General features: G+C 44.9%; 1 protein-coding gene across 1 annotated transcript in view; it reads left to right on the forward strand.

The window, feature by feature from the left end:
• TRIO (trio Rho guanine nucleotide exchange factor) overlaps positions 1-25447 on the forward strand; it is a 5137669-nt gene that overhangs the window by 3062268 nt on the left and 2049954 nt on the right. Inside the window, exon 36 of the mRNA XM_044065600.1 lies at positions 4120-4290. Coding sequence (XP_043921535.1) covers positions 4120-4290 — 171 coding nt within the window. The remainder of the gene's footprint in view (positions 1-4119; positions 4291-25447) is intronic.

Genomic DNA, 25447 nt, shown 5'->3' on the forward strand with positions numbered 1-25447 from the left:
TAAACTCTCCATAAGGAAGTGGCTCAATTAAATGGGGAGGGTGCATGCTGTGTCAGCATGTAGAAAATGTAGGCAGTGGTCTTTCTTTATGGTCTTAACTGGAAACAATTGTTCATATTCACATAAAATTGTACATCCAGAAAATTAATGGAAGATTCTTGATATGAAAAAGAAAACTTCAGTCCATGTTCATTCTTCTCCAACACACCCATAAATTCCACAGGCAGCTTAGGGTCCCCCTTGTAAACCAAAAAGAAATCATCAGTATAACGCTTAAAAAACATCACATGCTCAACAAAGTTTTGTACCATATATAAATTCCCTTTCAAACCAACCCATATAAGTAATGGCGTACGCAGGTGCAAATGGGGCACCCATCGCTGTCCCCTTCTTCTGCAAATAAATTTTATCCTCAAATTTAAAACAATTATGTGTAAGAGAAAATTGTAACCAATTGCTAAGTCCAGTGCAAGGCCCCTCTCCCATAGTATCATGAACTGCCTCCAGCCCCTATCTCAAGTTGATGTTAGTGTATATTAACATCAATTGTGGCCCAATAAAAATATTCCTGCCAAACTAACTCCTTTACAATATCACATCGTTTTTTTATGTTTTTAATGTGTGCAGGTATTCTGTACAAGAACCCCTTTAATAACGCATCCAACATTCTGCATATAGGAGCCAATCCTTGATACTATCAGTCTCCCAAGAGGGATTTTTAATAGCAAGGTAATTTCTTGGAACCTTGTGGTTCATGGCATCTGTTATCCTTATGGTGCCCCTGACAAAACTTCATATATGAAGGCTCTAGTGGTACTTAAATAATTTGTGGAAGCAACACTCACAGTCCCAAAGAAGGAACTACCAGTCCTGCCTTGTACTTGGAGAAAGTGTTCCTGGCTAAGCAGCTCAAGTTAAAGCAGATGTTAGGATGCTTTCTAGTACTTGCCACACAACCATAATCTGATAACAGATGCTGTTGAGTTGCTGTTGGGGGCATAATCCCAAGCAAACAAAGCAGCATGTTGATAGCAAAGAAATGCCATTATCTTGTCTCTGATAACATGCAATCAAGTCTGAAAACCAGGAGGTCTGCCTATAATAATAGACAACATCACAGTAAAATCGAAAAGGCAAATAGCCGAGGTACCACATCTTTGCAGTAAAGGATATACTTATCAGTTCTACCCTGCTTTGGTGGTGTTTTTTTCGAGGACATTTTACCCCCTGAATCCGCACCCAAGGACATTTCATGTGGTATCACAGTTTTTTTTTTATTTTATTTTTTTTATACAAGCTATCTGGTTTCAGTAATTATTTGTTCAGTGCAGGATTAATTACATCCCTTATATACCTTTACCTGGATAACTGCCTTAATACACTGTTGTGGGGAACAACAAGCTTTGAGTTATAAATTAGGTTGTTTTCAGAAACCAGACTTCTCTTAGAATCTTTTAAAATCCAATCTAATGCCCATCAGGATGGTGGCATTTCTGGAGACTGACCTAGACATTGCAGAGCTAAAAGATAGAAGGTGTAGATCTCTGTGTAGTCGCAGAAACCTGGTTTAAGGCCTCGGAGAGTACCCAGGCCTTTCAAGGCTATAATGCCTTTAGACTGCAAAATGAATCTGTGAAAAACCAAAGGAGGTGGTGTTTCAGTCTGTATTAAAGCTAAATTCACCTCTTCTTTGATTAGACTGGATAACTTCAAGGAGTTGCTTCCCACCCAGGTTATGGTGGGTAAGACCCCCATTCAAATCATAGCCAGTTAAAGATTCCCCCTTCATGGGTTAAGACGCCCACGAGGCCTACTTGAACAAACTGGAGACTATATTTTACCAAACACACTGACAAAGGGGGATTTCAATGATCTCACCATCAACTGGGAAACCTACACTAGCCCTAACTCTCTAGTGCAAAAGTTCCTTGACTTTATTAAATCAAATGGAGCAAATTGTGCATAATAAGGAAACACCAAAAGCAGCTTCAGCATAAAGGAAGAATTGCAGACTTTATTCTGGTATGCCGGCTTATCACCTTCTGGGAATAATTTCTTTACTCCAAACTGTATATATAAAAGGGAGTGGTTTGTAGTACTGAAATTATTCCCAGAAGGCGATAAGCCAACGTACCTGAATAAAGTGTGCAGTTCTTCCTTTATGCTGAAGCTGCTTTTGGTGTTTCTTTATTATTTTTTGGATGGAGTAGTTTTCAACAAATTGTGCCTACCCTGACAAGGGGAACAAACATTCTAGATCTGCTCCTCACCAACATGTCAAACCGATGCACTGCCATAACCGTCAGACCCTCATTAGTTAAAACTAACCACAAATCAGTCACTTTCAAGTTGGCACTAACACTACAACTCACAAAGGGTGAAATCAGATTAAAAATTTCACCAAGGCAAACTGTACTCTCCTAAATGAAGGTATAAATGCATTCCATCCCCCACCCCAATGTAAATGCCTTCGGGCAGATAGCCTAGTACCTACCTATGAACCTGTACCTCTGGGATCACTTCAGTGGATCTGCTGGACAGAGGCACAGGGAACTAATCTAAGGGGGCGGTGAAAGTCAACACATTCTGGATAGGCTTATAAATGCCTTCGGGCAGATAGCCTAGTAGCTACCTATGGAAATGGTAACTATGCTGAAGCTTACACTAAAGCCCTGTACAATCACTTGCATAAGTGTATAAACTTGGCTGTAGCAGAAAGAATCAAAGCCAGAGCCCCAAGTAAAAACAAGCTGCTATGGTGGACATCCAGCATCAACAAAAACTATACAATAAACACCAAAGGTTGCTGTCCAAGAAAACAAAGGTAAGGCTCCAACAATGGGAAATCACCCTTCTCAGCCTCAACAGGCAGATAAGACAACTTATCAAATCCTCCAAGGGCTCCTTTGAGAGAAACTTGGCTAACCGTAAGACCTTTTACAGCTACTTACGCAACCTAAAGGGTAGGACCCAAGCATGTCCAAATGTAGTGGCCAGTGGTATCACACACACTGACCCTACAGAGATAGCAAACTACTTGCTAGCAGATAGATTTGACAAACATTTCACTCCCTTAACCCCTCCTAACTTGCAACAAACCTTCCACCAACCCCCCCCCCCCCACACACACACACACATCTGAAGAGCAGATCCTCAAAGCCTTGTCCAAGGCAAAAAAACACAGCCTTTGTGGGACCAGAAGGAATCCCAGGTTGCCTTCTAAACAGGCTAAAACATGAACTAGCATCACTACTAAGTATTTCAGTCATAGCCTAGCCACAGACTTTGTTCCCTTGGAATGGAGAATAGTAACCGTTATTCACCTCCACGAAGGTGGCCTAGCTGGGTCTAATATGCATGGAATTCTCAAGGTAGCTCCATTGGTCCTCTGTGCACTCATTCGCAAATCACAACTGGTTGAGTATTTTGTCCAGAGCCAGGAACTAGACTTGTATCTGGAGTTTTTGGTGGCTTTTTCGTGTCTTCTATAGACCCTAGTAAGCCCTCTACATCCTAGTTGGGATTCAGTCTCACCCCCTTTTTATTTGTCAAGACTGTCTTGAGCAGTGGATTTCTGGATTTTTCAGCTAGTCTCGGGGGGGGGGGAGCTGGCAAGTCACTGAGGACCCCTGTTTTGGAGAGGGAGGCACTTCCTGACTCATTTAACGCATGAAAGAAGTAAAGGTGGCATGAGTTGATGTTATTTAATACTCTCAATGTGCACACATCTTAGGTAAGGTAGAGTCAGCCCATCTTGGGGGAGGGTGCCCATTTCTGAAGTCTGTCTGAATTTGGATGCTGCAAATGACAGAGTTCCCAACAGTGCTCACATTCAAACATATAGTATTATGTAAATTGTTGTAGACAGATCAGCTTTCTTCTAGAGTATCACCTTCTAGGTACTGAATTCTTCAGGGCTTTGTGATGGTTGAAGGTAGCAACATGAGGTATGTGGCTGGTAGATGCCTAGTCAGGTAAGTGAGAAACAAGATCACTCATTTTGTTGAGAGCCAAAATATTTTTCTTCTTGCATTTTGTTAATCTTTAAAGACTGTACATATCTGGTCTTTTGCAGCTACAGTTTTTCTGAAATAACTGATGATCATTTACTACTTGCAGAGAGTAAGAAATGAAGGACTTAGCAGTGGAACACTGTCCAAATCCTCATCATCAGGCATGCAGAGTTGTGGAGAAGAAGAAGGTGAAGAAGGACCTGATGCTGTGCCTCTTCCTCCACCTATGGCCATTCAACAACACAGCCTTTTGCAGCCTGACTCCCAGGATGAAACGGTAAAGTCCATTTTACTTCCAGCTTCTTCCACCCTTACTGTTTTTCCAGCTCTGATGTACAGGACTTTTGAGGAAATGCTTTTTATGGTGCAAAAAAAAAAAAAAAAAAAAACATTTTCACATTTGTGAATGCTACATGGCAACATTTAAACTTGTACTCTACTCTGTACAAGCATTTGTAGTAAATAGCCATTACCTTTTCTAAGTGAATATATTTGTCTGCATTAATGCAGTTTAGAGTGATTCAGAATTATAAGCAAATAACAGTATAATAGGTGATATTGTAAACGAGACCCTCACTAAAGCTAAAAATCCATATTTGCAGAAACAAATCTGCTATTTGAATGAATAATCCTAGCTTTTCAGTGCTGTAAATGCTTCATCTGTTTATTTTTAGTGCTGGTTGACAGTTAAACTTAGGAAAAAATGGAAAGAATGACACCCCGTTACAGTCGTGTTGCTGTGTCGACATTAAGGGTTATATTACATTGTGTCAGAATTTATGTGAAAGGAATTAACCACTAATAAAATCTCTTGAAGCCACAGCTAATCTGGGTGTTAACATTGCATAACTCTTAAATCAGTCACTTGTTGATAGGTGGAGTAACTCTCAAGATTTCAGAAGCAGTCAGTTAATCTTGTCCACGCCAAAGTATTTTCACAACCCTAGCTGTCACATTGTTAGAGTACCTTATTTATTTAACCTTTGTTAAATAAATAAATAAAAAATAAAACTAAAGATGTTCATCGTGTTTCACTGTTGCAGTCCTTACAAAATGGGTTATCCGGCTCCCGGTAGCCCCACAGTCGGACAGAATACCAAAGACCTTGGTATATGATGTCAGCTGCCTTCGCTTTAGGCCTGACGTTGGGTACAAAAGAAGGCAGCCGATGGCATTTCCTCAGTCTTTCTTGCCGCAGAGCCCGAAGCAGAAGCATTTTGCATGAGTGCCGGTCAGCCGTGTACCTTCTTTTTGTATTCCGACTGCTTAGTTTAAGACATCCTCAAATAAGTACCCCTTTGTGGACCCCCTTTTCTTGCTTTAACGAATGTCAGCGAAAGTTAACTGTCCTGCCTGTGGAAAACAGATTCCACACTGTGATTTTCACTCCTATTGTAATACTTGTTTGGGCCTTGAGCACGACTTCCCTAATTGTGTTCTCTGTGCTTCTTTCAACCCGCGTACCATATGCCATAGAGCTAGCATCTTATTCAAGCATTTCAGAGTTTGGCCTAAGTTCATCGGTATGGCATCTTCTGCCCCCTGACTTCAGATGTTCCTAAGAAGCGCAAGGATAAGGACCACAACAGGCTTAGGGTCAAACTAGCCGACGCTGTCCTTGTGAAGTTGGTTGTCGGCCCACCGGTAGTCATTGAGGAGCTTTCATTGCCTCTGTAGTCCATGGATATTCAGCAGTAGGCATCTGTGGAGACTTTTTCTGAGTCCTCCATACCGCAGGCTTCCACTTTGTCTTCTGACCCTCTGCCAGCCTCCACCTCTGATGGATCCGGAGCCGCTAAGCAGGCGTCTGCTTCTGAGGCCTCTTTTCTCAGCCCAGAGACCAGATCCAGACCGACTACCTTGGTTCAGACTACTGTGGTGGCTAGGCCTCCTGAGTCCCTCTTGCTTTCTAGCAGGTCTTCCAGCCGAAAATCTACTCCAAAGCAGGTGCCGGCCTCCCCTCAAATGCCTCAGTCTCAGATGATTAAAATGGCTAGTGATCTCTTGACCCTTATCAGGGACTCTCAGCCACCTCCTTTTCAGAGGGCTAGGGAATTGTCCCCAGAAGTTTTGTCTGCCTCAGACTCTGCGGTTTCCAGCAACTCTGCTGATGAAGAGGGAAACTCTCAACTTTTTCTGGTTTTGAGGATTCTGATGCAGAAGACTACATCCCTTCTGCCTCCCCTCCAGAAGGTTTTTTATTTGGAGATACTCTGAATACTCTTGGGGAGCATTTCAAATGGGAAAATCAGGACTACCCTCAGTCTAAGAAACGGGTTAGGGAATTCTTGGATTTGCCACAGCATAAGCCTTTGGCTATCCCTCCGGTTTTGGAAGAAGTTGATGTTTTCATGGAGAATTCTTTGACTCCTAATTCTGTTCCTCCTGCTCCCAGAAAGCCTGACAGGTATTACAAGAGTTCCTGATTCTCATCAGTTCCTTTTTAAGAATCCTACTGCTGATCAAGAGATTATTTTTCAGGCCCCAAGGGTGTTAAAGCCACGGTTGCTAAAAATCGTGTTCCTTCTGACAGGGAATCTAGGGCCTTGGATAGATGGAGTAAAAAGGTTTATACTTCTTCCATCCTGGCAAGTAGGTCTGGTCTTTTTCATATGCTTAAGTATCAGCAGCATATGTTGGAGCCTATTAAGGCTAAAATTGCTGGTGTTCCTTCCTTGATGGAAAGTAAGGACATGCATGATTTATTGAATTCTGCCACTCGTGTCACTAAACATTCTCCACATTGTGGTTTCGACACTTTGGAGGCTTCTTGCAGGGCAGCAGCCACTGGTTCTGTCATTTGAAGACATGCTTGGCTTAGGGAACAGCCCCTTTCTGAATCTGTCAAATCTAAATTACTGGACGTGCCTTTGCACAAGGACAATCTTTTTGTGTAGCAAAGCATAAGAGGTGTTGAAAAAGTTGGAGGATGAGGCCAAATCTATGCAAACTGTTAAGGACTTTCTGCAAGTTCAGCCTCCTCGTTTTAGTAGACATTACCCTTCTAAGAATTGGACTTTTCCTGACTCTAGTAAACAGGTTGCACTAGGCCTAGGGGTTACAGGTCTTCTAGGGGACAGACTTCCACCCCTCAAAAGGCTAAGCACTGGCAGGCTTCCTCTTCAGAATCGGGGAGCTCTAAGCAAACTTCCCAAAGCAAGCATTCTCAGTGACTCCAGCCTTCCCATTCCTGCATGGGCCCAGGGTTTCCTTTGGGGGGAATGTTAGCCATTTTTTGCAGATGTCTGGTACACCATCACAGATGACAAAGGTGCTCAGAATAGTATCCCAAGGTTACAAGTTCTCCTTTCACACCTTCCCTGTCCAAGGATACCCAGATATCCCCCCAGTTCAAAGGGCAGAAGCAGAAAAACAAGTTTCTTCTTTGCTAAATCTGGGAGCAATAGAGCCAGTTCCTGCACTTAAAGATAGGCCAGGGTTTCTACTCAAGACTTTACCTGGTTCGCAAAAAAGGGGGCACCTGGTGCCCTATTCTGAATTTGTCCATTCTAAACACTTTTCTGGTGATTCCCAAGTTCAAAATGTTCACTCTTCAACAGTTGCTGCCAATGCTGGCCAAGGATTCCTGGCTGGTGACTTTGGATCTCAAAGAAGCTTATCTGCACATCCCAATAAGGGACAGCTACAGGCAGTTCCTTCACTTCAAGGCGGGGAACAGGCACTTCCAATTCTCTGCACTGCCCTTTGGCTTATCTACTGCTCCCAGAGTTTTTGCAAAATGCCTGGCTCCAGTCATTGCATTTTGCAGGCAAAGAAACATTCAAATTTACCCTTACTTGGACGATTGTCTTATTCAGACAAACTCTCCAGAGAAATTTCTTAAGGACTTGGACTTTGTAAAGAAACTTCTCACCTCTTTGGGCTTACACTATCAATGAAAAGAAGTCAAAACTGGTATCCACCAGGGAGATTGTATTCCTGGGAGCGAGCCTGCAAACAGGTGCCCAGATGGTATTCCTCCCTCGAGATACAAATGGATCTTTTGAATTACTTCAAGAATTTGGCAAGCATGACCCAGCTTCTCTGCAAGGCAATTCCTGCAAGCCCTGGGATTCATGGCTTCATGTATTCTGATGATTCCATATGCCAGACTGCATATGAGGAAAATACAATGGTACCTCAAAAACCTTTGGTGTCAACACACACAGGATTTAGATTTGATACTTCCTCTGATTTCCTGCCTGCAGGTGGAGTTCCTTTGGTTGGCGACGGCCTGTGCACAGAACAAAGGCCTGCCTTTCTGTCCCCCTCCTGCCAGCCAGACTCTCACCACAGATGCCTCAGACTATGCCTGGGGAGCACATCTAGAGGGCAAATGCATTCAGGGGACTTGGAGATATCAACAGGTTCATTTGCACATAAATCTGAAGGAATTAATGGCAGTCCAGCAGGCCTTGATGGCTTTCAAGCATCTTCTATCTCCTGGTACTCTTCTAGTCAGGGCAGATGACACCACAATTAACAAGCAGGAAGGGACTCACTCTTACCTGCCCCTGTGCAGACAAAGCATGATACTATGGTCCATAGCAGCTTCCATGGGCATTCATCTGATGGCTCAGTTTTTTCCAGGAAGGCTCAAGACTTTGGCAGACCAGTTGAGCAGGCAGTTCCTGGATCCTACTAAGTGGCAACTAAACAAGACCATCTTCTATCACATCATTCAGCGTTGGGGCACTTCCCAGGTGGATCTGTTCTCTTCTCCAACCAACCACCTTCTTCCATCGTTTTGCACCAGGCATCATCACAACAATGCTTGGAAATGGATGCTCTGTCCTTTCCCTGGACACAGCTCTCGATCTATGCATTCCCTCCCCTGCCTCTTCTTCCCAGAGTGTTGTTAAAGATAAGGGACGAAAAACCAAGGGCCATCATCATAGCTCCGGACTGGCCCAGGCAACATTGGTATCGACGTCTGCACAGTCTCTCCCACTCTCAGCCTTGGCATCTTCCCCTGATACCAGATCTGCTGGTTCAGGACTGGGGGAAAATTCTGCATCTTCATCTTCAGACTCTGCATTTGGCAGCCTGGCTCATAATTTGAACCTTTCTCAACAGGTGGCTAAGGTCCTTCGTGAGGCCAGGAGGTCTAGCACTAGGAACTCTTACGCAGATAAGTGGAAAAGCTTCTCCATTTGGATGCAGACTAGAGGGGAAGACCCTTCTTATCCTACGTTTCCTCTTATTCTTGACTATCTGGCAGGCTTGCTTAATGGTGGACTTTCTTTTTCTTCTATCGAGATTCATACTTCAGCTATTTCTGCTCATTGTTCCTTTGAGCAACCCATTTTTTTCTCACCCCTTGATGAAATGGTTCCTCAGGGGAGCTAGCAATTTAAAGCCTCCCAGAAGGGCACCTGCTCCTGCTAAGATCTTAATTTTGTACTTGAGAAACTTACTCTGCCTCCTTTTGAACCAGCTGCCGCAGCAGATTTGAAGTTTCTCTCCTGGAAAACTGCCTTTCTCTTGGCTATTACTTCAGCTAGAAGAGTTTCTGAGCTGCAGGCCTTAATGGCAGTAGAGCTTTTTATCATCTTCCATGTGGATCAGGTTTCTCTTGGAACTAAATCCCTCTTTTATGCCTAAGGTGGTTTCTAGCCTGACTCTTTACCAGTCTATCCACTTGCCTACTTTCTTCCCTAATACTCAGAATAGAGGGGAAAGGTTACTGCATTCCCTGGATGTGCATAGACAGCTTAGAGTTTATCTGGACAGGACTAAACCTTTTTGAAAGTCGAATCAGTTGTTGGTCAGTTTTGCTCCTGGAGCTCAGGGCAAAGCTGTTTCTAAACAGACCATTTTTAAGTGGGTTGCTAATTGTATTCACTTTTTTTACTTACAGCATGGCAAGGTTCCTCCACAGTGTTAGGACCCACTCTACTAGAGCAGCCTCTACCTCAGCAGCTTTTTTAAGAGGTGTACCTACTAGGGACATCCTGGAAGCATCTACCTGGACTTCTGTCCACACTTTCACTAAACATTACAATTTACCATTGTTTTATAAGTCCAGGGCTGGTTTTGCCACTGCAGTGTTGCAGGGCATCCTTACCAACCCTTAAACAGTGGGTGTTCCTCCTCCCTTTTGTTTTTTTCTTGGGCTTTAGGAATCAGCCCATTTTGTAAGGACTACAACAGTGAAACATGATGAACATAGTACAGTTGTGTACACTTACATAAATGTAGATGTTCGAGTGTATTCACCGTTGCAGTCCTGGTTTCCCCCCTTCCATCCCCTTTTTTTCCTAGGGCACAGACTGGATTTTTCTTTTCCTGGTCTAACCTTTTTTGGGGGGCTCCTGACAGTTAAGGCAAGAAAAACTGAGGAAATGGTGTCGGCTGCCTTCTTTTGTACCTGACGTTAGGCCTAAACCGAAGGCAGCCGACGTCATATATCAAGGACTTTGGTATTCTGGCCAACTGTGGGCTACCGGGAACCGGATAACCCATTTTGTAAGGACTGCAACAGTGAATACACTCTAACATCTGCATTTATGGTAAGTGTACACAACTGTACGATGTTAAGTTGTCTATCTCGCCTTCATTCTTGCTGTTTGGGATCAGAGCCGATCCTCGGCTCCGACTCGGCCATCTTCAATAGCTCGAGAGCTGTTTACTGGCTTGAGGCTACCCCTTATCCCATGATGCCTAGCGATAGCTACCCAGATCTCGTTTGCCGCTTCAGCTGCGAGGTGTGTCATTTTCTGGCTCAGGCTTGTATTTTCAAATTTTTTGTTTAGAAATATATTCTTATACTCCATAAAACTTTAGATAATTTACCTTTCTTAGTTTTATTCACTAGTGTGTGTTGTTGAGTACTTTGTTCTTTTACAGTCCCTTTTTAGTAGAACTCATTTAAGTTAGAAAGTTCTCCCCTCCCCCACTCCCTTCCCAAGGACAGCCGTTTAACTTAGAGGCTCTCCTTTCCTTCTGTTTTTACTATCGTTTATATAAAAAAAAAGGGGGGAGATTGTTATTTATATATATATATATATATATATATATATATATATATATATATTTTTTTTTTTTTTTTATAGAGTCTGTTGTACTTTGACTAGAGTAGAATTTTTTTCTATCTGTGTTTCTCTTCTGATACTTGTTTTTTTTGTGGTTGAGTTATGTCTAAAGAAGCTAAAGTTTCTGGATTTAAAAAGTGTGACTCGTGCTATCAGAAAATTTCTCTGACAGACGGGCACACTAGTTGTGTTTATTGTTTGGGCGCTGTTCACCTGCAGGACTCTTGTTCTGTCTGCCATGCCTTTATTCCAAGAGTCCTGCAGGAACGGAAGAACAAATTGACCCTTAGGGGTCTGTTAAAATCTCAGGATTCACTGGCAAAGAGTTCACAGCCAGTAAAATCCTCAAAATCCTCTAAACCATCGGCTCCACCTTCGAAGCCGACTCCGGTACAGGATTTACCAAGTATGTCGGTTCCGGCTGGCACCGACAAGACAATCCCTCCATCGGCTCCATTGGATGTTTCGGAGCCGTCTCGGAGCCATAAAAGGCTGTGAGGTCCTCTTTGTTAGAGTCAGTTCATTTGGTTTCTGGGTCTCCATTATTGCAAAGTGAACGTAGTCACCATTCTTCACATTCCTCTCGATCCTCTAGGCTGTCGGATCATGATGTGGAGAGAGTAGTAAGTAGATTGCTAAAGTCAGAGGCACTAGCTAAAATATTGTCTAGCCCTCCTCAACAGGTATCGGCTCGATCCACCTCCTTTTCTGTTCCTCCTCTGACTCCATTGAGCTTTGAGCAGGAGTTCGTTGGGGTTCGTGTAGTGGAACCGTCAGCTCCGATAACCATATCTCCTTCGGTTCCCATGTCGGCTCCGATTCCCTCGATAGTACCTACGATCGAGGAATCTGGACGCCGGGGCTCCCTCTTCGGCTCCAAGGGGGTGAGTGACATTCTTCCTCTCGGAGCATCTGCGCAGGTGAGCTCAGTTCCAACATCGGCCTTCGAGCCATCCCCCTCGGCGCGGAGAAAGATTCCTATTTCTTCAGAACCGGAGCTTTCTCTGCCTCGAGGCAGGGATGCCTTTGAGGTCATGCGGAGTGTGCTGTCCCCCGAGTCAGGTCCACTACCAGCCCCTGTAGTGTCTGTGCCAACCTCTGCTGCTCCTCCAGACCCCAGGCGTAGGGAACCGATGCTCCAGGACACCCCATTGGGTGTTTCCTCTTCTTCTGATGCCTCCCCTGATCACTCAGAGGAGCCCCCTCGGAAGAAGAAGTGCAAGAGGAAGCACATTGACTCCCCTGAGTCTGTCACTTCTGATACAGAATTAGATGAATCGGAAGGGTCCCCGAGATCCCCCTCTGAAGATGTTTCCTTCTCGGACATCCTGGAAATGCTTAGGCAGAGGGGGAACTGGAATCCCCTAGCCCCCACCGCGAGGATGAGTCTGTATTTGTGGATGCTTTCAGTTCTCGACCTTCCACCTCCTGGGTTTCTCCGTCTTTCGACCCACTTATGTTTGTAGTGGCTCGAAAGGCTTGGTCAGCTCCGGACACAGTGGAACCAACTCCGAGGCGACCTGGTAAATTTATTACAGCTGCCCAGGATAAGCAATTTCCTTTTGTGCCCATTGATGCCATGGTGGTAGCAGCAGCCACCAAAAAAGAGTTAGCAGAGACATCTTCATCTGTTCATCCCCCTAACAAGGAGTCTAGGACGATGGACAGGTACGGAAAGCAAATGTTTGCTTCAGCGACCTTCTCCATGAGGTCCCTGAACTATCTATGTCATTTTACCTGCCTTCAAAGGGAACTCTTTAAAGAGCTTGGAGATACCCTTCAAGATCCTACAGCTGAGGGAGTACAAGCCAAAGTAGCTTCCCAGCTAGTGACGCTTAATTCTGTAGTTAACTCCTCCATGAGGCTCATTTCCTATGCAGCCAATGGAGCGAGTAGACCCGCGAGCACGGGTGTGTCCCTTTGGCATGCATGGATGCGGCTGTGTCACTTTGCAGAACCCTTTCGAGCGTCCTTCACCAGTTCCCCCTTTGATGGCTCCTTTCTCTTTGGACCACAGGTGAAAGACACATTGACTAGGTTTGAGCAAGAAGGCAAAACTCTCTCTGCCGTGGGAGTCAGTTTTTCCACTCCCTCCAGACCTTACCCCAAGGGTCAGAAGAGTGGGAAGATGTGGTTCCGTAAATCTCAGGGGGCCTTACCCGACACATGTAGTGATTTTTCCCCCAGAGGCAGAGGGGGGGGAAACAGTAATAATAGACGCCGCCCTCATGGCAAAGGGGGTCCGCAGAACCAGGTCAGCAGAGAATCTTTTTCTGATAAGCCCTTTCAGCATCCCTGAAGGGTTGCCCGGCTGCTCACCTCTGGAGGCAGTCGGGGGAAGACTTTCACTGTACCCAAAAGCCTGGCATAATTTAACAAGAGATAGATCAGTACGGTCCATTATATCCGGAGGTTACAAAATTCTCTTCCATCAATCCCCCTTACAGTCAAAGAAGACCCTTCCAGATGTTCCACCCAGTCTGAAGGAGCAAACAGTAATAGAAGTTTCAAAACTGCTAGAAAAAAGAGCCATCCAGGAAGTCCCCGCAGACCAGCACGGATCCGGAACTTACTCAAGGTTCTTTTTCGTACCAAAAAAGACAGGGGACTGGAGACCGATTCTGGATCTCAGCAGACTAAACAAATCTGTACAAAGAACAAAGTTTCGGATGGTCACGCTACAGTCCATTCTACCCTTCCTGGGTCAGGACAGTTGGATGTACTCGATAGATCTTCAGGACGCATACTACCATATCAAAATGGACAGATGCCCCAGGAGATTTCTTCGCTTTCGGGTGTGGGCTAGTCATTACCAGTTCACAGCTCTGCCCTTTGGTCTCACCACAGCCCCCAGGGTGTTCAAATGTATGGTAGTGGTCACGGCTCACCTGAGACATCAAGGATTCCAGGTGTTTCCATATCTAGACGACTGCCTCCTCACTGCTACCGCCAGGCATCAACTCCTACAAGCACGGAATTATACAATCACATCTTGCACCCAGCTAAGTATTACTATAAATTTCGAAAAATCTGCCTTGTTGCCCTGTCAGTCTATCACTTACATAGGAGCAGACTTAAACACAAGGGATATGTTTGTAAGGTTGCCACTGGAAAGAGTGTCCACAATTCATCATAAAGTGCAAATCATAATGCAGAGAAAAAGGATCCAAGTCAGGTATGTCCTTCAAACTCTGGGCTCCATGGCAGCTGCCATTCTTCTACTCCCACTAGCGCATTTCCACATGAGAATTCTTCACTGGCTTCTTTTCACGCAGTGGTCTTTCCATGAGCTTCCCATGTCTCACATGATCCTGATCACAGAGGCATGCAAAAGACACCTTCCTTGGTGGATGGTCTCCTCACTAGGTACTCGGGGCAGACCTTTCATACAACCCCCTCCGGTAGCCACAGTGATGACAGATGCCTCCCTGATAGGGGGGGGGGGCATTATCTGGGCAGGACAGTCCAAGGCACTTGGCAACCTCACGAGTACCATCTGCACATAAATTTTCTAGAAATAAGAGCTGTGCTCCTAGCGTTGCAAGCTCTTCAAGACTCTCTTCCTTCCGGGACCATTGCAATTCAAACAGACAACAGGTCAGTGGTGTGGTACATCAACAAGCAGGGCGGAACCAGATCCTACCTCCTGTGTCGAGAAACACTCAGACTTTGGCAGTGGGTGATTTCCTCCCAACGTTTTCTGATTGAGACTCACATCCCCCGGGAGATCCAACGTCATAGCGGACAGGCTCAGCAGAGCTATCCTCATGCCTCACGAGTGGTCTCTGAATCAGGACGTTGCGGATTTTATTTTCTGCAAATGGGGACAGCCTTGCTGCGATCTTTTTGCCACCTCCTTCAACAGCAAATGCAGCAACTACTTCTCCCTTCTTCCGCTTCCAGGTCAAATTCCCAAAGACTTCCTAGTCCACGATTGGCCTCAAGGACTTCTTTATGCCTTTCCTCCATTTCCCCTGATACCGAAACTCATACAGAAAGCAAAATCGTTGGGCTCCATGGCAGCTGCCATTCTTCTACTCCCACTAGCGCATTTCCACATGAGAATTCTTCACTGGCTTCTTTTCACGCAATGGTCTTTCCATGAGCTACCCATGTCTCACATGATCCTGATCACAGAGGCATGCAAAAGACACCTTCCTTGGTGGATGGTCTCCTCACTAGTTACTCAGGGCAGACCTTTCATACAACCCACTCCGGTAACCACAGTGATGACAGATGCCTCCCTGATAGGAGGGGGCATTATCTGGGCAGGACAGTCCAAGGCACTTGGCAACCTCACGAGTACCATCTGCACATAAATTTCCTAGAAATAAGAGCTGTGCTCCTAGCGTTGCAAGCTCTTCAAGACTCTCTTCCTTCCGGGACCATTGCAATTCAAACAGACAACAGGTCAGTGGTGTGGTACATCAACAAGCAGGGCGGAACCAGATCCTACCTCCTGTGTCGAGAAACACTCAGACTTTGGCAGTGGCTGATTTCCTCCCAACGTTTTTTGATTGAGACTCACATCCCCGGGAGATCCAACGTCATAGCGGACAGGCTCAGCAGAGCTATCCTCATGCCTCACGAGTGGTCTCTGAATCAGGACGTTGCGGATTTTATTTTCTGCAAATGGGGACAGCCTTGCTGCGATCTTTTTGCCACCTCCTTCAACAGCAAATGCAGCAACTACTACTCCCTTCTTCCGCTTCCAGGTCACATACCCAAAGACTCTCTAGTCCACGATTGGCCTCAGGGACTTCTTTATGCCTTTCCTCCATTTCCCCTGATACCGAAACTCATACAGAAAGCAAAATCGTTGGGTTGCAAAATGATCCTCATTGCCCCCTACTGGCCTCGACAGATATGGTTCCCATTCCTGCACCATTACCTTCTCGATCAGCCTTGGACTCTGGACCCAATTCCAGATCTCCTGATTCATCAATCAGTCGGGTTGCATCATTCTCTACAAACTCTCCAGCTCACAGCTTGGTTGCTCCACTTCCAACCTTAGCCAGGCTTCCCAGCAGTCCGTGAGATTATCGTCTCCTCTCATAAGTCCACAACGAGAAAAACTTATGCTAGCAAATGAAAACGTTTTTCTTGTTGGGCAGAGTCTGGGAATGTGGGTCCCTTCTCAGCCCCAGTCCACGAAATTCTGGAATTCTTCGCACAACTGTTTTACTCCGGGGCCGCTTCCACTACAATTAGGGTACACTTAGCGGTCATTTCTAATTATCTTATTGGTTTGTCAAATTCTAGCATTGTCTCATAAGCTCTGTAAAGCTTTTTTGAGAGGAACATCTCTTCTTATACCTCCAGTGAGAGATCCCCCTCCTCCTTGGGACCTTAATTTAGTCCTAATTTCCTTAATTCTGCCTCCTTTTGAACCAACAGCATCCTGCTCCATCAAGATTCTATCTTGGAAGACGCTCTTTCTGATAGCTACTACTTCAGCTAGGCGTGTCTCAGAACTTCAAGCACTGTGTGTTCGTCCTCCCTACCTGGTGTTTCACAAGGAAAGAGTTGCTCTGAGGACTAATCCTTCGTTTCTTCCTAAAGTCTGCTCAGAAAATAATTTAAACCAATCTATAGATCTCCCTGTGTTCTTCCCAAATCATAGCAACAAGGCAGAGTACAAGCTTCACTAAATGGACTTTCATAGGCAGTTGCGTTTTTACCTACATAGAACTAAAGAAATAAGAAGACAGACCAATTATTCCTTTCTTATGCCTTAAACAAACAAGGTCTCCTAGTTTCAGAAGTGACCTTATCCAGATGGTTGTCCCACACTATTACATTTATTTACCAGTTAAGGAATAAAGAGATGTTCTTCGTTCCACATTGCTGCAGTCCTAACTATTGGGTAGTCCGCTGTCCAGTCGGCCCGAATACCAAAGTATATGGCTGACGTCGGTCAGGGCGCATTAGACTGACGTCAGTACGTCAGGGTACTAATGCGCATGACCGACGTCATATCCTCAGTCTTTTTTGCCGCATGGTCCGATGCAGAAGCAATTTTGCGAGTGCAGGTTGGCGTTCTGAAAGTTTCTGAAGTCAGAGTTTCAGACCGAATCAAAGTTGGCTAAGTACCCGTTGGGGAATATTTTGGTTTTTCTTGCCTCAGTATTTAACCGGATGTCAGAAAAGTGAATAACTGTATTTCTTGTGGGAAACAGATACCTCATAGGGATTACCATACTTTGTGTATACCTTGTTTAGGGCCTGAGCACGACGTTGTTGGATGCCGCTCTTGTGCTAGATTTAACAAACGCACTATTAAGAGAAGGTTAGACTGTGCCAGGTTAGTTTTGGGAAGCGTTGTAATTATAAAATGCCGTCGGAGGCTCCGGCGCCGCCAAAAGCGCCAAGGACAAAGCAGCAAAGCCTAGAGTGGAAGAACCGACAGTCCCAGTCGTCGGATCTTTAGAAGGCTCAGTGGAGCCGGAGGTTTTGCCAGGTGTTTCTTTGGAGTCTCAGGGAGAGACTTTACTGTTACAGGATGTATCCTCGCAGGAAGTAGGCCAGGCTGAGGGGCTTCTCAGGTGGCTGTTCTTCCCTCTCTTCCTAAGGTGGTTAGAGCCTCCCCTTCTGTTTCCAAGGCTTCTTTGAGAGGCAGGCCAAGTTTAGCTTCAGTGGGGGTTTCTCCTAGTACTTCAGGGTCTTTGCCTAAGAAACATATGCTTAAAATGGCAGAGGATTTGATTACTATGATTAGAGGTTCTATGCACTCTCCTGATAAGAGGCCTAGGGTGGAACCTGAGTTTGAGAGAATTGAGGAATGTTCGAGGCTTCTGAGTCTTCTGAAGACTTGCAGGAGTATCCTCCTTATTCTGATTCTGATGTGGATGATTCTACTCCTTCAGCTTCTCCTCCTGAGGATTTTTCATTTTCAGAGACTCTGCATTCCATGAGGGAGCATTTTAAATGGGAAGGTCAAGATTTCTCTGATTCCAGGAAGAGGCTTAGGAATTCTTGTTTTACCCCAGCATAGGCCTTTAGCTATACCTCCTGTTCTGAATGTGGTGGAAGATGTTTTTGCAGAGGCTTCCCTGAATCCTGATTCTTTGCCTCCTGCCCCAGTTAAACCGGATAGGTACTATAGGGTGCCTGAAGCTCATAAGTATCTTTTAAGAGTCCTAGGGCAGACCCGAAACTGTCTCTCAGGGGCCTAAAGGTGTGAAGGCCTCTGTTGTTAAAAATCCTGTTCCTCCTGATAAAGAGGCAAGGGCTTTGGATAGATGGGGAAAGAAAGTGTATACTTCTTCCACTTTAGCCATGAGGGCGTTGAATTGTCAGTTTCACATGTTAAAATATCAGAATTATCTCCTTTCACAATTGAAATCTAAGGTGGATGCTCTGGCGGAAGGTATTGAGTGTAAAGAGTTGCAGGATTTAGTTCATGTGTCTAAACAGGTGGGTAAACATTCCTTGCAATGTGGTTTTGATGCTGTGCAGGCCTCCTCGAGGGTGGCTGCCACTGGTTCTGTTCTTCGTAGGCATGCCTGGTTGAGAGATCAGAATTTAGCTGAGCATGTTAAAACAAGGATTTTGGATGCTCCTTTGCAGTCTGATGTGTTGTTTGGTTCGCCTGTGGAAGCAGTCTTAAAGAAAATGGAGGACAAGGCTAAGTCTATGCAAACTGTTAAGGATTTTTGCAGGTGCAGCCTCCAGTTTAGTAGAAATTGGCCTTCTAAGGGATGGACTTATCCTGCTTATGATTCCCAGTCTAGGGGTAGGTCTAGACGTGGTAGGGGCAGAGCTCAAGGTTCTTTTAGGCCTAGGACAGGGAGTTCCCCTGCTCAGACTTCTGGTGAGGGCAGGGGTCAGTCCTTTCGTAAGCAGACCCAATGACCTGCCTTTTCAGCTGCCAGTACATTCACGCCTGGCAGCACCTTTGGGAGGAAGGCTGTCTCTTTTCAAAGAAAATTGGGAGTTAATTACCCAAGACAGATGGGTTCTGGATATCATTCACCACGGTTACAGGTTTTATTTCCATACCTTGCCTCCTTTCAAAGGCATGCCAGACATTCCTCCTCTACAAAGACAAGAGGCTCACAAGCAAATTTCTCTGTTGCTCCACATAGGGGCCATTCAGCCAGTTCCTGTGCCAGAAAGGGGCCTAGGATTTTATTCTCGCCTGTTCCTAGTACCGAAGTAGGGGAACACGTGGAGGCCGATTTTGGATTTATCTATCCTGAACACTTATCTGGACATTCCCAAGTTCAAAATGTTTACGTTACAACAGCTTTTACCTCTGCTGGGCAAAGATCACTGGATGGTAACTTTAGATCTCAAGGAAGCTTACCTTCATGTGCCTATAAGACTAAGTTGCAGGAAGTATCTGCGTTTTCGAGCTGGAAATTCTCATTATCAGTTCTCTGCATTGCCCTTTGGCTTATCCACTGCCAGAGTATTCACAAAGGTTCTGGCTCCAGTGATAGCTTACTTCAGGCTAAAAGGAATTCAAATCTATCCTTACTTGGACGACTGCCTGATTCTAGCTCAAGAAAAGGAAGACCTTCTACAGCATTTGGATTATGTCATAGCAGTGCTAAGATGCCTAGGGTATTCTGTGATCGAAATAAAGTCCAGTCTAGTACCCTCTCAAGACATGTGCTTTCTGGGTGTGAGACTGAATACAGCAGCCCAGATGGCCTTTTAACCCCGGACAAACAAAAGAATCTTTCAAGTTACTTCCATCAACTATCTCTTCAGTCCGGGCTGACTGCAAGGACAGTCCTTCAAGCCTTAGGGTTCATGGCATCTTGTATTCTGGTGCTTCCCAATGCCAAACTGCATATGAGGAAGCTGCAATGGTATCTCAAAAATGTATGGACACAGCACTGCCAGGATTTGGACACTGTCATTCAAATAATACCTTGCATTCAAAAGGAATTTTTGTGGTGGGCTCAGGAATGTCACCTAAACAAGGGACTCTCTGTGACCCGGCCAGAGGCGAGTCAGATTCTAACGACAGATGCCTCAGACATTGCTTGGGGAGCTCATCTAAATGGAAAGTGGATACAAGACAAGTGGCCTGCCAGACTACAGCATCTACATATCAACATGAAAGAGATGTTAGCAGTCCAGTTTGCATTAATGGCTTTCAAGGAGTTACTTCTTCCAGGGCAGGTGTTGATTCTAACCGACAACACAACTGTCATGTGGTACATCAACAAACAAGGGAGAACACATTCTTACCCATTGTGCAGGCAAGCAATGATTTTATGGGAGACTGCGCTCAGCTTGCAACTAACTCTTCAGGCAAGGTTTCTGCCGGGAGCACAGAACTCCTTAGCAGATGTGTTAAGCAGACAAATCATGGATCCCCACGAGTGGAAACTGGATCTTCATGTATTTCAAAAATTGACAGTGTCATGGGGAACTCCAGACATAGATCTGTTCGCTTCTCCACTAAACCACCAGCTGCCAATGTTTTGCACAAAGAGGTTTCATCACACAGCTTGGAAAGTGGATGCTCTTTCTTTCAGTTGGAAAGATCTTCATGTGTATGCTTTTCCACCTCTGCCTCTTCTCCCAAAGGTGCTTCTAAAGGTCAGACAAGACAAGCCAAGGATGATTTTAATAGCTCCAGATTGGCCTCGGCAGCACTGGTACCCATTACTGAGGAGTCTGGTAAGGAAGCCTCCATGGCCTTTACCCTTGATTCCACACCTGTTGTCTCAGAGGGACGGTCACCTGCTCAATGTCAAGCTTCAATCTCTTCATCTAACAGCCTGGCATATTCTGTTTTGAAAGACAGCAGGTCTCAACTTCCTCAACAAGTTTTAAATGTGATAATGGAAGCCAGAAGACCTAGTACAAGGAAAGTGTGCAGAAAAATGGAAGAGATTTTTATTTTGGAGTGCAGCAAACAATTTGGAGATTTCTGAGCCTAATTTGAGTGTGGCTCTTCAATATCTTACTGAGTTATTGGACAAAGGTTTGTCTTTCTCTTCCATTAAGATTCATGCTGCAGCAATTTCAGCTCACTATGATTGTGACCCACCATTGTTTTCGCATCCTTTGTTCAAGCAATTTCTTAGAGGGGCAAAGAATATAAGACCCCCACGTAGAGCTCCTACTCCTGCTTGGGATCTCAATTTTGTGTTGGAGAAACTTACTCTACAACCTTTTGAGCCTCTTGGCTACTGCTGAATTGAAATACTTGTCATGGAAGACTGCTTTTTTGTTGGCCATTACTTCTGCAAGAAGGGTTTCTGAGTTGCAGGGCCTTATGGCGGTAGAGCCTTTTTTGATTTTTCATAAGGATAGGGTATCTTTACGTACTAATCCTTCCTTTATGCCTAAGGTGGTTTCTAGTGTGGCTTTAAACCAAACTATTCATTTGCCTACTTTTTATGCAGATCCCCAAAATAAAGGGGAAAAGATTTTGCACACTTTAGATGTACACAGGCAATTGCGTTATTATTTGAGCAGGACTAAGGATTTTAGGCAGTCTCAGCAGTTGTTTGTTTCTTTTGCTTTGGGTTCAAGAGGGCAAGCCTGTGTCAAAACAAACTATTTCTAGGTGGATTGGGTTTTGCATTGCATTTTGTTATTCCCATCATGGCAAGGAGATTCCAGCTGGAATTAGGCCTCATTCCACTAGGGCTACTGCCACTTCTACAGCATTTCTAAGGGGTGGCCACTAAGGATATTTTGGAGGCAGCTACTTGGAGTTCAGTGCATACTTTCTCTAAGCATTATCACCTTCCTCTCTACTCTAAGTCTAGGGCTGGTTTTGCCACAGCTATTTTGCAAGGCATGTTGTCAGTTCCTGCTTCCTTATGATTTGCCAGCCTCCCTTACCTCTGCTTTGGGATTCTACCCAATAGTTAGGACTGCAGCAATGTGGAACGAAGAACATAGTACAGTTTTGTACCTACCATAAATGTAGATGTTCGAGGATCCACATTGCTGCAGTCCAATTTACCCTCCCTCCTTCCCCTCTGTGTTTAAGGGTGGTTGTGTAGGTGAGGTTATATTCTGGTATTTTTGTATATATTGTACATATTTTTGGTGCAGGTATGTTTGGAATTTTTGGTTTTGGCCTTATCTTTTCAGGGTCTTCTGACATCTGGGGCAAGAAAAGACTGAGGATATGACGTCGGTCATGCGCATTAGTACCCTGACGTACTGACGTCAGTCTAATGCGCCCTGACCGACGTCAGCCATATACTTTGGTATTCGGGCCGACTGGACAGCGGACTACCCAATAGTTAGGACTGCAGCAATGTGGATCCTCGAACATCTACATTTATGGTAGGTACAAAACTGTACTTTACCAATTAAACCGAAAGTTCATTCTACTAGGGCATTAGCCACCTCTGTAGCTTTTCAGTCTAGATCGCCCATGGATTCCATCTGTGCAGCTGCCACGTGGGCAAACCCTCATACCTTTATTTCTCATTACAAGGTGGATAATGGTCTCCCTGAGCAGAGCTGACTTTGATTCCACTGTTCTGAAGAGTCTGTTCCACTGAGCCACCCAGGCTGTTAGGTGCTAGGGATGCTGTCCCAAAATGCAAGAATGAAGGCGAGATAGACAACTTAACATTAAGAAGTTATGTATCTACCATAACGTTCCATGTTAGTTATCTTCATCTCATCTTCTTACTTGCATCCCTCCCTCTGTCCCCCTAGTGGATCGAGAGGAGTCCCTTTTTTCACTGGCTAAGTATTCTTTTTTTGTTATTCTTTTAGCTAGGTCTTCCTAATTTATTCTAGATATTAGAATGCATGGAACAACCAGTTTTCTGATAACTAGTTTCTCTCTTATTATGCCTGGATTAGCTATTTCAAACGAGATCTGGGTAGCTATCGCTATGCATCATGGGATAAGGGGTAGCCTCGAGCCAGAAAACAGCTCTCGAGCTATTGAAGATGGCCGAGTCGAAGCCAAGGATCGGCTCCGATCCCAAACAGCAAGAAAGAAGGCGAGATTTAGACAACTAACATGGAACGTTATGGTAGATACATAACTTCTTGACTGCCGAGAATGCACAGTCACTTAAACATTAAGAAAGTAATTTTCTAATCAAACTTGAGCGCCTGCCACCATGCTGTAATTACATGATATGATGATGTCATCTTTATTCATTCCTCAACTGATGGGTCTTAGATCCAGTCTGAGATCCGGCTTGGCCACATTTACTAGACTTTTGGATCCAACTCTTGAGCTCCTTCCTTTACCAGTAATACTCAATTTACCCTGCAATACCTCAGACCTCATTTGCAGCCATATTATTACAGATGTGAATCCTTCTTGTTGAACTTTGGGGTGTAGTTTTTTTGCCAGTAAATGTGATTCCTTTTCTACTTTCCTTGTAGTTCCATCCTTCTTAGTCACCTCTTTCTCCCTTACCATAGTTTGTAATGTCCTGTTGTTTCAGGTCAAAGTTTTATTTCTCCTCTTCTCCTACCTGGTTAATATTTAATTTCCTCTCATTTTTTTTCTTCCTAACCTTCAGTTGGTAATCTTTTTCTACCATTGTTTGTAGTTCCCTCTCATTTAAAAAAAACGCACTAACTTAAACTATCTAACTGAAGTTCTGTCAGCCCTTGTCCATCTTTGCATCTATGACTGAAAAACCCACTGGATACAATTCTGATGCCCACTGGGATTGCGTTTGTCAGGGTGCTGGCCGCTTTAATACAGAGTGCACAATTTATGCTGGCTTTAACACCTTGGACCTAAGCATCTGGCCTAACAAATTGGTTCTGAAGGGTTTGCTACCATCTTCTTCTCTTTCCGTTCCTGTTTCAGGGGCTCAAACCCTTGCAAAAAAAAAAAAACTAACCCTTCAAAGGCAAAAGAATCCAGGAAGCAGTCTCCCACCTGCTCTCTAAAATCAGCTCCAATTTCGGTGCCTCCTGTTCAATTACAGGAAAAAGTCAGATCTTGGCACCCTTGGATCTGACGCTTACCAAGTAAAAGTCCAGGAGGACATGGTCCCCCAGGTTCTAGGGCCCCTCTTTCCTCAGATCCACCCTCCCTTCCTCCATGGACCCCAAAGAGAGTGTCCTGGCCCCAGTCTAATACTTCCTCCATCAAGTCCTCCAGGAACCTTTCCAAAGCCTGTGTAGATCGGATGATTAGGAAGTTAATCAGAGCTCAGATTCAGATTGAGGGGGTTATCCCGGTTCTGTCTCCCATCAGTCTGTGAGCCTCCCTTCTGTTTTCCACAATGTAATTTCTCATTCTCTGATCCAGCTATCGATTTTGGAGCCCTCAGGTCACAGAACCCCGAGAATGTTGACATCAGATCCGAAGAATGCTAGGTCTTCAACTAAATCCCTCACTCATCTGGCACTGATCCCCATGGAACAGGACAAGTGAGCTGAAGCATCGTCACTGGGTCTGGGTAGCTTTGTTTGACTCGGCGGTTGTCTGAACTGTCCCTACCCCTTTGGGCTTTGGCATTGAATAGCTTGGGCTTAGCTCCCCCTTCGAGGCAGGGATCTAGGTAAGGTGGGGTCATGGTGAGAGCCCAGACCATCTGCCTTTGTAATGGTGGAGATAGCCTTCTCTCATCTAAGAGACATGACTGCTTACTCTTCTTTGGATCCTGCAGCCTTGCCACTATCAGGTGTGAGCTCTAATCCTCAAAATCCTATCCCACAGCGACAGACTGCATGATCAAACATCCAGACAGTCCCTCTCGAGGACTTTCCCCTCTTTTTGGACATCTGTCCAGACAATCCATTTGAGGAGGTTCTCTGAAAGAGAACATGCAAGAGGGGGCACATAGATTCCCCTCAGGAATTTTTCACTGAAGACATGGACCTTGATGAAGGGGAGGAGTCCACAAGGTCTCCACCAGATGATGTTTCTGGAGACATCTTAGAAATTTGCAGTCAGAAAGGTGGATGGGTCTTCTGAATCCCTTCTCAGCAGGACTCAGTGTTCCTGAAAGCTTTCCAGTCTGACCTATGTATGCCTTGGGTGACATCCCCCCCCCCCCAGCTGATAAGCTTATAGATCTAGTCTATCATTGGGTGTGGAAGGAACCGGATATTGTAGAACACATTCCCTCCCGTACTGATAAGATGTTAGTGTTTCACTGTTGCAGTCATTACACTTGGGTTATCCTGCTGGCAGGCGACCCGCAGTCGGCCCGAGTTCCAAAGTCTTGGTCCGGCGTCTGTTGCCGTCGCCTCTTCCCTGATGTCAGTGCGCCAGGGGTATAAAAGTTGCAACTGACGCCATTTTCTTCAGTCTTTCTTGCCACGCGGTGCCCGATGCAAAAGCAGTTCGCAAGTGCCGGTTGGCCGACTCCTGAGATTTTCAAAATTGAGTTTCAGAAGTGAAGTCTTCAATAAAGCTAAGTACCCCGTTGGGGAAACTTTTTCTTGCTCCAGACCGATGTCAGTAAAAGTTAATAATTGTATTTC

This window comes from Protopterus annectens, chromosome 3.part0 (genome assembly GCF_019279795.1).
Source record: "Protopterus annectens isolate FY-2018-M chromosome 3.part0, PAN1.0, whole genome shotgun sequence".
Lineage (NCBI taxonomy): Eukaryota > Metazoa > Chordata > Ceratodontiformes > Protopteridae > Protopterus > Protopterus annectens.